Source organism: Brienomyrus brachyistius, chromosome 9 (genome assembly GCF_023856365.1).
Source record: "Brienomyrus brachyistius isolate T26 chromosome 9, BBRACH_0.4, whole genome shotgun sequence".
NCBI classification, from domain to species: domain Eukaryota; kingdom Metazoa; phylum Chordata; class Actinopteri; order Osteoglossiformes; family Mormyridae; genus Brienomyrus; species Brienomyrus brachyistius.
The window spans coordinates 10,371,796-10,388,735 of NC_064541.1; the positions used below are offsets into that span (position 1 = coordinate 10,371,796).

The 16,940-nt window shown below is 45.5% G+C and overlaps 2 protein-coding genes across 5 annotated transcripts in view; both read right to left on the minus strand.

Annotated features, from left to right (window-relative positions):
* The window catches only part of znf407 (zinc finger protein 407), a 103,671-nt gene extending 93,517 nt beyond the window's left edge, over positions 1 to 10,154 (minus strand). The window contains exons 1-2 of one of the 4 annotated variants that reach the window (XM_049026939.1): positions 9,999 to 10,154; positions 1,969 to 5,700 (exon numbers count right to left, since the gene is read on the minus strand). In XM_049026939.1, the coding sequence (XP_048882896.1) occupies positions 1,969 to 5,638 (3,670 nt within the window). In that variant the 5' untranslated portion in view covers positions 5,639 to 5,700; positions 9,999 to 10,154. Of the gene's footprint in view, positions 1 to 1,968; positions 5,701 to 9,534; positions 9,679 to 9,920 lie in introns of those variants that run through there. The other 3 variants (XM_049026936.1, XM_049026935.1, XM_049026940.1) reach the window with 3 other exon arrangements.
* A 1,085-nt stretch (positions 10,155 to 11,239) lies between these two features.
* Positions 11,240 to 16,611, minus strand: LOC125749559 (beta-Ala-His dipeptidase-like). Its single transcript, XM_049026942.1, has 11 exons — positions 16,377 to 16,611; positions 14,350 to 14,493; positions 13,576 to 13,738; positions 13,401 to 13,489; positions 13,073 to 13,270; positions 12,730 to 12,814; positions 12,398 to 12,558; positions 12,134 to 12,298; positions 11,922 to 12,063; positions 11,537 to 11,684; positions 11,240 to 11,373 (listed from the first exon to the last, which is right to left on the minus strand). The coding sequence occupies exons 1-11, from the start codon at positions 16,467 to 16,469 to the stop codon at positions 11,277 to 11,279; spliced, it is 1,485 nt and encodes a 494-aa protein (XP_048882899.1). The 5' UTR covers positions 16,470 to 16,611; the 3' UTR covers positions 11,240 to 11,276.
* Between the last annotated feature and the right edge of the window lie 329 nt (positions 16,612 to 16,940).

A 16,940-nucleotide genomic window follows, 5' to 3' on the forward strand; every position in this document is an offset into this window, starting at 1 on the left:
AGCAAAGGCGTCCGACGGTGTGTTCTGTGCATCCCTCATCCCCCTGTGCCCTAAAGTCAACCCCCAAGTCCTGAATGGAAAAAATGCAAGGTGACCTCAGACCAAGAACCAGAAGAAGCAAGCCCTGTGGATCCATTACAAATCCTAAAACCACAAAGGTGACAAAAGTCAGGAGCTTCGTATTAAAACCTACATTAGTCCCCTGTTAGCACACATTTAACTTAAATTTAATGTGTTAGATTGATGATTTTGTGTGAAGAGTATATGAACAGACACTTGACTGGGCTTAGGGGTGCGGCTGCAGGTGCCCATTTGGCATGTGAGCTGTAACCTTCAGATTTTCTTGTTCTTAACTATCACCAAACTGCAGCTCCCTACCTCTATAGCCTCGAACAAACCCAGCACGCTTTCGGATATCAGAAGCCCTCAGGGCAGCAGTGAGAGTCAGCGAATGTCTGTCATGCCAATGTGTGGTCACCATCAGTGTTGTTTTGGCCGATTGTTGAATCGTGTCGGAGGTAGTCGGCAGAACCGACCTCTCTGGATGGGCTGTATGTCAATCGTCGCCTTTTTTTTACAATTGACGGCAGCTGATGGCAGCAAACATCTGTCGACAGGAGCTGACCGTTCATTGGTCTTAGTCGGCGCTCGTCTTTTGTTGTTGGTTTGGTGTGTACCAAGCTAAACACAGTGTGCAAAGACAACACATGATCCATTTAGCTACCATCCGTTTAATGAGTACTTTATGCTAGGGAGCCAGGGGAGTGTGTGTCACCTGAGATCAGCAGGTGGAATGTGGTTTTGCCAGTTTGTGTGTGTAACAGATCCATTCGGGCCTCAAGAATCTAGGTCACGATGCTTGTGAGACATCAGTCTCAAAACAAAGAAGAGACTATGATAAGACCCTAAGGACCAAGCAAGCCTTGTACTGATGCTTAAACATCTTAAAAGCCATTACAAATATGCAGCCCACTGGCCAGAATGATGCAGGTTAAAATCCTGGCCTTGGGCCCTTCTGGAATCATCAAGAATAAAAGCACTGGCAGTCAAATAAATGGGAAAACATAACCCTATAACATACACCTGCGCTAAGTCACGCCTGCTAAGCAGCTAATTAATGAGAAAAATGTTATGAATATTTAAATATATATTTTTCAAAGTTTCTTTTTTTTTTAATCTTCGCAGAAGTAAATTTACCACTTACTCTGCTGGATGTTCTCCAATCGTTCCTGCAATCAGTACGGACCCGCTTTGCATCGTAAACAGCAAAATTAATCTTAACGGATTAAGAATGATCAGTCCTCCACACACAGGGGAAATTAGGAGCTGAAGAGCCTGCATTGATTATTTTAAAGAATTAGCCAAACTCTGTTTTGGATTTCACATGCTTTTAGTGAGCTTTAACACATCCAACAAGAGTTATTGACTGTAATTACAAGAGAATCCAGGTAATGGACACATTAATTCAAAGCAGCATGCCTGTCCAGACACAGGGAAAGTGAGCCTCATCTACATCAAGCTCTCAAACTCTTTTGCTTTGAATGTAGGGAGTCTGGCCTGCATTCAGTGTATTAGGACGGACCTGCATTAAGATCTTGTTGGGGATGTGGTGATGAGTACCAAACAGACCTGTCGCTGTCTGGACAGAAGCTACCAAGGGGGATTGGGGTGGTGATGGAGGTCGGGGCTTTAACATTTCATCTGAGCACCAGGTAATGAACAATCAGTCAATATTTACACGCCGTGTCTTCCACCCACGCTAGTTTCCACAGAGGACTATTACAGTCCAAAGCGGGTGAATTTCTGTCAGAGTCAAGTAATGTCAGGCTTCTGGGGTACTTGTACATCAAAAGTGATCTATAAAATTGCATGGGACAATGGAATAATCAAGACCATCTAAAACACTCCACAACCTTGAAAAAAGTATTTCATTAAAAAACAAAAAAAAAAGGTGGGACAGAGACATACCTGTATGCGTGCGGACATGCGCCAGAAAGGCCATAGAGTTGCTGCTCTTGCACACCTTCCCGCAGTACTTGCACACGTTGCCCTGGTTCTCCTCACGCTCCTTGTTGATCTGCTCAGTGTCCTCCAAGACATACTTGTTGACCTCACGTAGCAGTTCCTCATGCTTTTCCTTGATGTGCATGAAGAGGTCCTGCTCGGTCTCAAAGGGCTCCGTGCACTTGACACATTTGAAGGAGGCTCCGCCTTCAGGCAACTCCTCGATGCTGGCTTGCTCGTTGCGCAGGTGGGCAGCACTAGTCAGGTGCTGGTGCAGGTTGCTCTCGGTGTAGAAGGACTTGCCGCATAGAAGACAGTGGAAGTGCTTCTCCTTTGATGGGTGCTTCATGGCTATGTGAACATTCAGGCCGCTCAGGCCATCAGCCAGGAAGCCACAGTCCTCACAGCGGATCCGTGAGCTTGTGGATCCCTTGGACCTTACACCACTATTTTTCTTGCCACTCAAAGGACTTGAATTGCCAGCAGGGTTACCAGCAGATGATGTCCTCGTGGCATGGGTTCCATCCTGCCCAGAGGGCTCCAGTTCCAGAAAGGCTTTTGCGGAAACAATGGATGCATCGAAAGGAACAGCCCTTACTAGCTGCTTGACAGATAAAGAACCATCTTCTCTTCTGTCAGCATAGTCTGGATCTGCATCTGACAGACTCTCCACCAAGCAGTCATCCTCAGTTTCTGTTCCTCCCTCTTGGAGGTCATCCTCAGGGAGTTCCTCTGACTCTAGAGCAGAGTCTTCCACTGGTTCTCCAGCAGATTTAGTCAATGGAATGTCCTTTAATGGTGCTGGGCTTTCTCCATGACTCAGCTCAGCATCTTTAGAATTCCCATCTGCATGTCCTTCATCGTTGATAGCTTCCTTGAGGTTTCCTTGACTTTTTATGGCCTTCTCGCTCACAACAGCATCTATATTGTATGGTTCTTCTAAGCCAGCTGCTTCTCCAGCAACATCTGAGACAGAGGCAACATTTTCTGACATTTCACCACTCTGGCATTTTCCAGCATTTGTCTTTTGGTCTGACACAGTTTCGTCCACCTGGGAACTCTCTGTAAAAGCAATATAGTTGCTCTCCAGTTTGGGCTCTCCTTCATTCTCTGCTTCTTTGCTTTCCTGGGTCAGCACACTCTCATTCTTCCTCAGAGACTCCAGGTAGGACTGGCTCTTCTGCTTGTGCTTCTCAGTCGTGGCATGTCGTGTCATTTCCCGGCGAGTGACCGCATAGTAACTGCAGGCTTTACAGACAAACTCAAAGTCCTTGGTGTGCTTCCGCTTTATGTGGAGGTCCAGAGACGGCAAGGAATGGGCAACAAAATCACAGTGAGCACAAGAGTTGACAGAGTCGTATTTGCTTTTTTTCTGAGCCGAGCCATCCAGTTCCTGACATGCATTCCCTAGGACAGAAACCATCTGTCCAGACTCAGATTCTTGTCCATCCTCAGAATGAGAGAGTTGCCCACTAGCTATTGCTGCCTCATCCAAAGACCCCTGTGTGGCTTGCATGGCTTCTCCTTCACCAGGATAATCCCCAGAAGTCTTTGCCCGGGATGGCTGTCCATTGTTCAGAACTTCTACCACACTGCTTGGATCTACCTGATTATCTTCTGGATTATCAGCGTTAGCTTCCTCCATTCGCTTCATGTGTTTCTTGGTGGCACAGTGCCGATCCATGTCTCCTTTGGTTACGCAATAGTAGCTGCATAACTTGCAGCCAAAGCTATACTGATGGCTATGCCTCCGCCGGATGTGGACACTGAGATTGGTAGCATTGGAGGCTATCAGCCCACAATAGTCACAAGTTGTAACAGTGGACCCCTTTGGCCGACCTCGTCTCTTTTTAGGCAGGCTTGTCTGGTCAATAGCTTCTGCACTTCCTTCAACACCTGTCGCTTCGTTGGGTTGCCCATCAAGGTTGTCTTCATCATTTGTCAGGTCCTTACTGGTATCTGGGATCTCATTGGGAGGTGGTTGAATTTCTGACAAGTTCAAGCAAACTTTTTCAACGCACTCCTCAAAAGATGCTCCAAGGTTCTCTCTCCTGGCTGACTGTTGGTGCTTCTTCCTGGCGAGGTGTTTCTCCATGCCCTCCGAAGTAGATGCATAGTAACCGCAGGGCTTGCAATGGAAGCGAATCTCCTTGGAGTGCTTCAGCCTCTCGTGCCGCAGCAAAAGAGTGGAGGAGTATGTTTTGTATGCACAGGCCTTGCACTGCATCTGCACCCTGGCATTCGCTGAGCGTTTCAGCAGCTGGGCAGCAGCCAGACGAGTAGCACTAGATTTGGAGCCCTCGCCATGAGCATGAAACTCAATCTCATGAACGTTCTGCTGCTTGGTGCTACTGGCCACTAGTGCCAGGGCACCCTGAGGCCCAGTCTTTTCTGAAACCAATCTCTTGTGCCTGCTGCTGCAGCAGTGTTTTTCATATTCACATTTTGTTGCACAAGAGTACAAACAAACTTTGCAAAGGAAGTTACTTTCTTTAGCATGCTGCCTTTTAACGTGAATTGCCAGGCTAGGCCTGTCTGGAAATAGCTGTCCACAGTAGCTACAGGCGTTTTGAGTCTTAGGTTTTAACGCTCTTTTAACAACTTTGCTGTGAACCTGTTCTTGTGATATAGGCACTGTGGGTGCTTCTTTCCCCACTTGAATGCTACCAGGTGTGCCACCTACAACATCAACATTAGCACTTTGCTCAGTGGGGTCAACGTCAATTTCCGAGTCTGTTGCTGCCTTCAAACTTTTGACAAGACCCTGCTTTCCCTTACGGCTACCTCCGTCGGAGGCTTTGACGCTTTCCAACTCTACTGTGGTTTTGTTCTCCACTTCATTTCCCACGTGTGTCTTCTCCACAGAATTATCAACCATTTCTAACAGCATGCGAGTTGGACTGACCCTGTTTTCCGGCTCACTTTTGTTATTACGGCCCACCTTTGTCCCAGGAGCAGGACTGGGCCCCTCAGGTCCACAGTCTGTTTTGGACCCTGCGAGTGGCAGGTCATCACCATCGTTCTGCTTGCTTTCCAGGGGGGCCGTCACACTGTTTTTGCTCAACACAACAGTCACGTTTTTCTCTGCCTCTGTCTTCCCACTGGGAGTTTCTTGTTGCATCTCCTTCACATGCCCATCTATCTGGTTAGTACTGTTTGCCTTAAAGCAACACTGTTGGCTACTTTCACTGTTGCTGGAATCTAACGATACAGTGCCTTGGATGTGGCCTTCCTGTTCGGTGTTTTGATTTGCTTTTCCTCTCCTACTGCCATCGCCCCTAAGGCCAGTCCCCTTCCGAGAGTGTTTTCTTGTGGTGTGCACTTTCAAAGCTGTAGGGGTTTTAGCCACAAAATCACAAACAGTGCACTCACAGCTGCAGGCTGAAGTGGGGCCAAGATCGGGCTGCTGCCCGTCTCCTGTAGTCGCTGTTGCTTCCACCACCGGTGCTGGACTAGGCTCACTAGGGGTCTTGTCTTCACCAGTGGCATTGTTAGTCCTTGCCCGTTTAGCCTCAGAATGGACATCACATCCCTGTTTAACGCTTGAACCGCTTCCTTCATCTTCATGTACCACTTTGTCATCAACTACTTCCTTTCCTGACCGTAACTTTCGTTTATTCTTTGAGTTATCCATTTCATTGTCTAATTGATTTCCAATATTCAGATGAATGAAATCATATTTTTTTTGTCCTTCACCTGTTAAAACAAAATAATTCAGTTTAAACATTCAGATTTTTCCCCACAAGATTCACAGACTTCATATTTATCTTGCCTTCTAAACTACAAAAAAGAAATACCATACAAATCCTTGAAGTAACTGCTATTACATTTATTTAGCAGATGATTTTGTCCAAAACAAAGTACAAGTGAGGCAAATGGCACATTACAAACATACATGCTGTCGAAGAGCAAAAGTGCAGGTAGGCAAAGCTTCCAATGAAAACCCAGGTACTGGTGTTTGCAGCGCTGGAGCACGTTACACAACATCTTCCAACAACGCAAGAACCAATATGATCATTTGTCGCCATCTAGTGGACTAGTTTGACAATATGGAGAAATCAAATGAAGACAGGTGACGAAAATGACTCAAAGGTTAACTGATGTAGGGACCAAGACATAGAGGTAAAATTGAAAGATAAAAGCTTTATACAGGTGTCCATTTTAGACAACTAAAAACAGGCCACATTCAGCAGTCTTGCAAAATTCTATTAGCGATATTTTCACCTGGGGAGGAAAATTGGCACATAAATTACACTGGGCTGTTCAAGCGGGGGTGTATCACAAAGAACACATAATATTAACCAATGACTCCTTCCTGCCAGGGAAGCCGCATCCGTTAACTGTTTACATGGTGCAAGTGAAACAGGGACCATGGGGATTAACTGGCAGATGACACTTTCAACCAAGCTCTTACTTTCAAGATGGGGGCAAAAACTAAAATGTTAGAAACTCAGATAAAGATTAGCATTTGTGGTTACAGTTAAATATCGTATTAGTCAATATTAAGAGTATGAAGTAACTTGTGTCCTGTTGCAACTGTGGCAATGATACTTAACTTTACTCGCCTTTGAACTCAAAATCATTACTACAGTATTTGAATAATGAATGCTAACATGTAGTATTGAATTTTGTATGAGAATGGGAATGAGGAATTACCCATGATAACATAATGCCGATAACAACACAAAGTAACAGCAGGAAGTGTGCTTGAGTGTGTTGATCATTGTTCACAAAAACAAGACCGGCCGTTATGTTCAAATGACCAGGACTTGGCTGCTTCAGACATTGTACTAGGAGAGAAGCCAAGAAAATTTCAGAGACAAATGCACTACAGGGTTCTGCTAATCTTCAGACGAATTTAGAGCAATTGACAAGAAGGCAGCTGTTTTAAAAGGAGAATACACTTATTAGTTACAGGCTTCTGGTATTTTATCCCAGAAATCAATAGAGATGGGAATAGCACAGACAGACTGGAAAATCTCAAGTAACACTAATCCATAGAAGAGCAGCACAGAAACAATCCCTCGCCCTATACATCAATTAGCCTAACTTCTATTAAAAGGTAAAGTTACAGAGACAGTAATTCATTACAAAGTAGCAAGATACCTGTGGAGTAGACAGTCAATGCAAATTCAGAAGAGACAAATCCCTCCTAAATATAAATATGAACCTGCTGGATTTAATTACTTGTGATGGCAGTTTGACAGTAAGAAAGTCTACATCCATCCAACTTCTATGTTCCGTTTTCCATACAAGCCTGGAGTCTATACCCAGAAATACAGGGAATGCCTCAGACGGACTCCTGTCCACTGCCAGACACAGACACACAAAATCACACTCTGCGGGAAATACAAAGGACACAACGATTTGGACTTCAGATCCTCATGGGTACATAATGGGCTTGCAAACAGAGAGTGGTGTGTCACTTTAAGAGGCACATCCTTCAAAGAGAGCAATCACTGCAGCACAGGATCCCCATTAGGGCTCGGACTAATGCACAGCCTTCCTGTATACACGGCCACGCCCAATAACCTGGCTAATCCGCAGAAAACACTAAAATAAGTGGTATCACATAGAGAGCCGAGGCAACAGATAAATGTAACTTAAAGGAGAGTAAATACAAAGCAACTGAGCTGAGGAAGCAAAGATGTGCGGTACAGGCACTACGTGGGGGATTCGACGATGACGGGAACCTCCCGGTTACACTGCCTTGGGCCCTCACCTTCAAGTCTAAAAATCCCATTTTTACAGAATGAAAAGCCCCTTCTCATCGGTCCCCATAAGCTCGTATGTCCAAACGCTCAGAGCCATCGCCGGCAGCAGGGCATCAACGGAGCTCATCGGTCCTGAAATATCTCACTCACACACACACACACACACACACACACACACACACACACACAGCAGCAGAACTGCCACAGTCAATTACCATCAGCTAAAAGTAAACGCCTTTAGCGTTAAACCTTACACACAGTCATCCTCCATCTTCTACGCCAGATGACTGAACACTTTCAGAAGAAGAGGATGAAAGCAGATCCCCGGTGGCAAGACGCGCACAATCGGGAGACACCCAGCCGTAAGGTCAGACACATCACACCCACCTCATATGATTTTAAAAACACTATCCATGCATCTTTCATAACCAGTTAACCCGGTATAGGGTCATGGTGAACCCGGCCAGAACCACAGAGACAATTATTTCAACAATTTTCTTTGACCCATCCTGAAAACTTGATGAGATTTTTTTTTGTACGTATGACTTTTCAAGATAAATGATTTTGTGCAGTTAAAAGGTTATCTGCTTCTTTCATTTTATCATTCATTTTGAGGTTACAATACTTAGTTAAATCGTTTCACACAAGAAGTTTTTAATAATTGTTTCACCAATGAAAAGGAAAGGAAGAATTTCAGGCTAGGCACTCTGGGGTTCCCACGAAAAGCAAGGATTCCCTAAAAGCGGCGATGAGTGACGCGCCCCCGCCAAGCAGTGACACTCCACAGCCCAGCAGCCGCAAATACTTACAACTGAGCGACAATCGGTTAATTATTTAAATCGCATACATTTTATTCATATCAGTAATCAATATTCAGCGTAAAAAAAAAAACATGTTTAATTTACAGTAATTACACGACGCAGACTGCATTTCGTTGTGCCTGAAATGAACGACAGCAAAGCCAGTCTGCTGTTTCTTGCACTTCAATCTGTAAATGAATCCATGCCACTCTGTAGTATTATTCATCGTCTGCTATTACTTATTAGTCTAAATGAAGCACACGTAAAAAAAATTCACTGTACTATGCGTTGCCTAACATACTTACGGTAATTTCATATTCCTTATCTGGTATATACACTACAGTTATACATACACCTTGGGTAATTACGAACTCATTAGTTATTTGTCCACGCAGCTAAAACTGCCCCGTTTTCTTATGCCAGCAACAGTTTAGGGGGATGCAGTTATTAAATGTCCCAGGACAGTAACCACCCACGGCCATGGGGTAATCTGACCGCACATTTCAGTCTAAAAAGTTCCCACGGCAGGACTGCGAGATCACTTTTGGATATTAATTACATATAGAACAAAGCCTCCCCAGTATGAGCTGTGCTAAACTTATTAAAGTGTTTTATTCGGGGGGAGCAGCCTCGCGTTTTCAGTCCCGCGAGCCGTTTCGCAGCCGGCTGACCGGCTTCTCCTGCGCGGCCGCAGCGCCGACCTTGGGCGGCGGCGCGTCTCGCAAAGTTTGCCTCCCACGGACACCGCAGAGGATCCGTCGCGGCTGTCGGATGTGTAACGATCATGTCATTCCAATTAATTCGTCATTTCGGGACCAGCATAATGCGACAGTCAGAGTGGAAGGGAAAAAAGGGAACTTCGCGGGAACGTGAGAAGCGCAACGCAAGGAAGACGGGCTAGCAGGCTAAAGGGTATGCTAGCCCGCTATTACTCCAGCATAGCCATTTTTATGCGTCCGTGTACAATATCGGTGTCAAAATGCTCACTTAAACGGAGAATGCTTAAATTAATTCACCTTTTTGACAAAATGCGCAGCTTAAGCGCCAGGTTAACATATAATATTAGCATCCCGTTGACTCCCTAGTTATCTCGTTTTTGGGCACTTCCCCAACTTCGAATGGTTGCCGAGACTCAAAATTAAAGATGTGCCAGACGGCCAATCAGAAAAGAGAATTACAGTCGGTGTCCAATGATCTTGCAAGGAGGGCGGGCCCGCTGGGCTCAAAGCTCAGAAAACGACGGCAGCACAGAGGCCCAAAAAGCCTGCCAAATGCGACCTCTGAAATATGCGGTTTAATGAACCGAATTATTGGATCGAAGAAAACCTGAATAGCAATGCATGTCTGGAAACGTCGGCACGTGTGTAGAGTGTGGTTATATGTGCAAAATGTTAAGCCTTACCCGAAAATACGTGAGTGTTTTCTCCGTCCGCTCTTTATGGTCTTAGTCACTAGTGGCGCACCGTAGAACGAGCCTTACGTCACACGCTCAGCTGGCGCTCGTGCTGTCCTGGTTCTCGCGGCATGGTTTGTCAGCAGGGGTGTCAGCGTCCCTCCTGCAGAGAAATGCTCCCATGAACAGAAAGTTATCACCTTTGCCTCTAAATACCTTGCATTCCGTGTCGTCTGATTGCATTGCTACCAATGATTGCGTCTAAGTGTTTCTTTTCCACTTCCGGTTCGAAGGTATGCCCAAGCAACTTCATTTTCCCTTATCCCAATCACACTGTGTTGCGAAGCTGGATTTCTTGCTTTGTTGGATTTAAGGTACCCCAGTTTAAATCGCCTTAATCTTCATTCAGTTACATTTAGCTAGACTACTTTAAACAGGATGTCGGTCCATGGCTGCACACATAAACACTGTGGGCAACATACAGCTGTCGAATATCACCTAACTGCATGTCTTTGGGGTATGAGAGGAAACCCAGTCAGACAAGGTGCAACATAGTTTACGTGGGGATTCAGTCATGGCCGAAAATGCTAAAGTCTGTAATAATACATAGCAACCAAAGGCTAGAAGTGATTAAGGGTTTTGGGTCTCTTGCCGATTTAAATCTATCTGGAAAGACAAATCTTCAATAAGCTTTAATGATTCTATGCTCATTCGGTTAGATGAGGAAAATATTTGTATTCAACTCCAACTGTTCATTTTGTCGCTAAAGCTCATTGTGAAGTGGAAGATTGTTGATGTGCGGTGATTGAACTCCTGGCTTGTAAACAGTCAGTAGTCCCTTTTCTGACGTTGCATGGCGCCTGTTGATTGCTGCATTAAATATAGTTGTTGTATGTACCAGGATTCCCTGGAACAAATGAATTCAATATAGGGATCTCTTAAGAATATAAAAAAAGATATGTGAAAATATCCAAAATGATAAGAAACCAATTGCTTGTAATAAATCGTATTATTGCACGTGACATGTTTTCTGTGTTTTCCCCTTTTTGCCGAGTTAAGAAATTTATTAACACTAATGTTGAGTGAAAGCTATGATTTATTGCTTTAGAAAACGTTTGATACGTTTCATCATATACATTGTTTGGGGGAATTAGCTCAGTTTTCACTTCTGATACAAGTGCACCATTCATCTCATTTTTCTTGAAAATACATTCAAGAAAAAATATTTAAATCATCAATATATAAATAAACACTTAATCTAATCGAAATAAGAAGGACGGTCCAGCGGATGCGTGAATGCGCTTCCTGAAGAAGACACAAGGTGGAGCCAAAGGGAAGGCAATCTTTATTTAAGACCAGATGGTGTCATACATTACGCTGAATTTCGGGAAGACTTTTGTGAAGCATGGACAGTTCCTGAAAATAGGCCACAAAAAGCTTTGTCCCTTGAATGAAGTTGTACCTGAGAAGATAAGACATCTGGCTGACGATTTGAAATTTTAATCACAAAATGTGGAGCATGTGTCATAGTTGAAACGTTTGTGTTTCATGGCCAATGTGTGAGACTTAAAATACTAATGTAGTGTCTTTGGTTAAAAAGCACAGAGTGACTGTTCCACCCCTACCTGCTGATCTTCTCGTTCTGAGAGTGCTCTCCGTCATCATGACCACCAATCGGCAGCATCATCACGCTTTTCCCAGTAACTTTGTGGAAGTTGTGAGCAATGGGAATCGTGGATCCCTCTCTTACCAGCTCAGGCTCCACTCCGAACACTAACAAGCCAGTGTTTTTTGGAAATATAAATAAGTAGAAGATTGGGTAAGAAGTGTGTTTGTGATATAAATGCTGCTTTGCAACAGGGAATATCTTAGTCATGTGCCGTTACTGTTTGTGACTTGAGAAGGTGACCTGAAACCAGAGTTTCTGTTGTATTTACACACTAATGTCTAGTGCTTGGGGACCCGGATGCTCACATGAGCAGAGCTCATTACCATAACAGTGAAACGCACCCACTTCAACCGCCCTCCTCCCAGCCACATACTGCGGGTCCTTCAGGTCAGCAAGCCATGGCTTGGCCCCCACACTTGAGGTCACTCTCAACGTGTTCGGACTGTTTAGCTGGGCAAACACCCCGTGCAGGTGCTCCTTGACCTGGAAAGCAGGTTACTGGTACCAGAACAATGACACATGGGAGTGCTGGATTCAGAGGAAGGACCCACACCTGCCTTTCCACCTCCACGGGCTCCATGTGCGGCACTAGGCGGATCGAGAACTTCCCAACAACCTGCTTGGGAATGACTGTCTGCGACCCCTGATTAGAGAAAGCACCCTCGATCCCATGGATGGAGAGAGACGGGTAGCGCCATCTAGCCATCAGTACCCCCTCCTGGAGACGAGGGGGAAGAAGACGTTAAGGCTGAAATGACCAAGTCCCATAATGTTACCCCCCATGCACGGCCTCCGTGACGATGGCGGGGGGATGTACCTTGCTGTCTTGCAGGAATCGTTGCACCCCAATCTCCTTTTTCATTTCTTGCAAGTCAAAGTGGATGCCCTCGTATAACTTCCTTTCCTCCTTGGTCACGGGGGCCACCATCTCATTTAGACCAGGAACCAGGATCTTTCCCGTGTGACCCAACAGGCTGTCTGTGTCAGGAGGGAGGTATGACGGTCATGCAGAAGGCACCGGGGGACGTGTGGTGTAGTTAATTCCCTTCTCTTATGACGACCTTAACAGCAGCCAGCAGCTTTATTTTGGTGTCACCTCATGATGGGGGTTTCAGATGGCTTTGGGGGAGGGGGGGTGGTCTTGCTCACCAAGTAGAGCGATCAGGTCCATCATGGGCTCATGCACTGATCCCCCAAAGACCCCTGAGTGTAGATCAGTTTTTGGGCCCTCGACCTGCAACATAATGAGGTCGAGGTTCACCGAAGTTGAACTACAGAGTGGAAGGTCATGAAGAAAGCAGGAAGACGACAATGCGAGAGTGAAACCTACACCAAGCAAATAACGGTCCATCATATGGTACACTATACATTCAATGGGCAAGATCATCTTCTCTATGGTTACTTATATTCTGACAATTCGGTCAACCTTCTTGTCTCTAGGATCTAGACTTGTTGGTGGGCAGGCCCCCATGACACCTTCTGGCTACTGTACCTCCACAAAGAAGTAGCTGCTGCCCCGGGTCCCATAGGTGATGGCAGGCCTTCTGGTCGCCCACACGTTGTCAGAGATGACGATGTAGTCCACGTCAGAGAAGAAGCTGTCTTTGCACCTCCGAGTCAGCTCATCGAGGCCATCGGATCCCACCTCTTCCAGCCCCTCGATGATCAGTTTTATGTTCACTGGCAGTTCCTGAAAAAAAAAACATTTGCTGGTCTTTTAGAAGGTCTGAGGAACAGTGCTGTGGTTGCTTTGGGACAGGAATGTATGAGAAAATGAACACTTCTGATTGGTCGTTGGGTATATCACTATGGGAACAAACATGTCTGGTGGCTTGGTAGGTCTCAATGGCATGGAGCCAGGCTAGTACTGGTCCCTTGTTGTCTGTGGCCCCTCTGCCGTACAGGTTACCTTGACAACAGGAAAGAACACAATGTCAGAGAGGAACACCCCTCAATTCTTCTGAACTAGTAATCATAGGGAGTAGAGGGCCACACCATTGAGCTCAGTCAGCGTGTATGGGTCCGTGACCCAGCCATCTTCTTTCTTGGCAGGCTGGACGTCCACGTGGCCATAGATACAGAGGGTGGCTTTCTCTGGGTCCATGTGAAATTGGGCTAGGATGACGGGTGGCCTTCTTACAGACTGCCCATCTGGAAGCTTCCATGGTAAGGTGGAGAGAGGGGAGGGGTACTGTGACCCAGGGAAGGATCTACATCCTACCTGAAGCCACTCGCTAGTGTAATTCTCTAGATATGAACAGAATTACTTAAAACATTCATAGTACTTCAAAATCAAGATTAGGAAAAACATTTGAATTAACACTTCAACTTAAGGCCATGTTTTTAGTAATTTATAAACATTCATAATGCGTTATAATGCATTCATAAAGCATGACTATAAATATTTATAAAAAAGGCATAATACTTGTGAGGTACTCATCTATAATGCACTATATATATATCTTTATAATGCAGTACAAGGCATCCTTAATGCTTATGCTATCATAATGCATTATGAAGGTGTCCATAGTGTATGGATGGTAGCTTCATAGAGCATTCATAAAGCATAATGCACATGGCTATAATGTGTTATGCCTTTTGATGAATGTTTATAACCATATTTATAATGCTTTATGAATGCTTTATTATTTGTTATAAAGGTGTTTATAAATGACTAAAAACATGGCTTTTAGCAAAGTGGTTTGCTAATTTGCTAGGAAATCGTCTGACTCGCATATCAGTTTGTATCGGACAGCACGGCCCCTTTACCTGCTGAGCGCCAACGTCCGCGCGCTCCACGACAGCCCCCATGGCTGTGATTCTGTCTGCCGTCATGCTAAGGACACGCTCCACCTCACCCCACAGCACTGGGGTGCTGGAGTCACTCTGCACGGACACCCACTCGCCCAGCCTCTGGTGGACAGATGGATTCAGTTCAGATCTTCCTCAGCACCAGCGCTGCCACCTCTCACGCATCTGACGTGACACTCACACTTTCAGACTCTCACGCTCAAGCAAGATATCTTACAGCGAATTTATATTATTCCATCATACAGACTATTTATAAGATGTTGCATACATGAAAATGCGTGTGCAGACTTGTCGCGAATCGAAAATCTCACGCCAATCAGCTGACCAAAGCTGGCAACCCTACTCAGCACAGATTGCTCTCGTCCATGTTGGATGTTTACTTGTCCCGCCGATGCAGCTACATTATTTATTAACATAGTGTTGGGAATATAATAATACAGCACTGCCCCGCCCCCACCCCAGTCGACTGAGTCGAAATCATAATTAATTGCCAAGATGTTACACATGATTCGCACAGGCCCTTTGCAAAGGCGGTTTGTTGATACCCTATAGGTTGACATAATCATATGTTATGTGTGCATCAGATATATGCGTTAGGACATAAGGTAAGCAAGATGCAGTTTTTTTGTCTCCTCGATGCGTAAACATCTACTCGGTTTACGAACCCCTCCCCTCTTGTCTTGCACGGCCCTCTTAGCTCTTTTGAAGTCATTGTGAATCCATCCCTTTGATCGCCGAGGTTGTGAGTGTGCTCAGGGGAATGTGTGACTCTGCAGGTTAACACTGAAGGTTAGATCCACCACTGCAGATCCTGTGACTTCCCTTTTGGGCCCTTGTTAAAGGTCTTTAATCCCAGTCCCTCCAGGGATATTATCTGACCCTGCTCTATCACTTGTACGTTGTTTTGGAGAAAAGTGTCTACTAAATAAAAATGGAATTTTATCTTGTATCATATGGATGGTAAGACTGACCTGGAATGAGTAACACATTTTCAGCAAATACAACCACAGGGTAAGAAAGGAATCTTTCCAGGGATCTGAGGAAGGTCCCAATGGCATCACCGGACCACTGAAGTAGAGAAGCATCATGGAGTCCATACTCACTGGTGGCATAAGGTCTCGGGAGGGTGACCACTTGGCTCGGATCTGCAGAGTGCTGCAGGGATCTGCGAATACCCACTGGGATCGTTACTGGGGCACCCGCCACAGCAGCCCAGGGCACAGACACAGCACACAGCCTTATAAATGCAGTGTGTGTCATAAGGACTGCAGCCGCTCTGAACGCTCGCTTTTCTCCCTCCTCCCTTCTAGCAGACGCTAGCGGCCCTTAGGCAGCCGTCCGAGAGCAGCCAGGGGCTGTATTTACCCTCAGGCTCCCCAGCAAACACTAACTGCACACCAGCTGCCACAGCACTTCAAACTCTGACACTTTAATCTCAAAAACTCCTCTCGCACATGGAAGCTCTTACTCTTTGTCTGTGGAGGTGTTATCCACATCTCTTTCACTTGTGCACGCATCCTTTATTATTGCTTTCATTTTTTTTGCTTCGTTTATCCTTGTTTTCTGACTTCGCGATTGTTTTCAAGACTGCGGTCAGAGGCAGGTTATTCGCATAACCAATCGATAGCGAAAGCCTTTCAAGTCCCACCCAAAAGTATCGAAGTACCAAACACATACCCCAGCTGGTTTCACACTTGGGCTGCTGGAACCTTTGCTAGTTACTCAACTGTAAGAAAAGGGAAATCACCAAACACACCGAACCAAAAGTACTGTACCTGGTGCAGTGGAAAAGCACCCTTTATTCCCCCAGTTCTACCTCAAAAACTTCTCTTGCGCAGTGCGCAGTGTTTCTCTGTGGACGCATTACTTTCTGTTACTCCTTGTGTGTTATTTATACATTTCGCCGTACTATGTACATACCTTGGAGCCTTGGAAACCTTTCAGACTCACTCCTACCCTAATCTCCCAGAACTGATTGATCTCACCTGGACAAATTCATCCTGATGTTGTTCAATGTACTGGAAGAGGGGCTCCAGCACCGAGGGTGACGAAGTCCGAGAAGCAGGGTTGAGAAGCATGATTCCCAGTGTGTCAGCTTTGGGGGGAGGCACAGACTAAGAAGAGCAAGGGTGGGAGATCTATTCCTGCGTATCTGACGAGAGTCTTATCCACTCATCCTGCATGAGACCTTGTCTAGGAGCAAAGCTCACAAGTCGTATTAATCTCCTCCTTCTCTGGTGGTGGTTGTTCAGAGGTTACTAGACTCTGAACATGAGCAACTCTGAGGGGTGGTGAGACATGTCGTAAAAGCTGGGTGAACTGCAGAGTGGTGGGCCGACTAAAATAAACCCTAACCGTAATTCTTCCATGTCACTGAGGGGTCTGAACCCCAATCTGCTCCATATTCTGCACTGCAGTCGGAGCCGCTTCACGGTTCCTCAAATATCTTTATATTTTAATGCACCAAATATGAGAGACGTTGGTTAATCTGTACTGGAATAGACATAAACCCCTTAGCCTGAAACAGATGCCATCCATCCATCATCTAA

Coding starts and splice junctions, on each gene's coding strand:
- LOC125749559 (XM_049026942.1), bottom strand. CDS start 16,469: ATGCTTCTCAACCCTGCTTCTCGGACTTCGTCACCCTCGGTGCTGGAG. Junction 14,494..16,376: donor ATCAGGATGAATTTGTCCAG/GTGAGATCAATC, acceptor TCTGTCCACCAG/AGGCTGGGCGAGTGGGTGTC. Junction 12,815..13,072: donor GCAGCTACTTCTTTGTGGAG/GTACAGTAGCCA, acceptor ATTATGTTGCAG/GTCGAGGGCCCAAAAACTGA.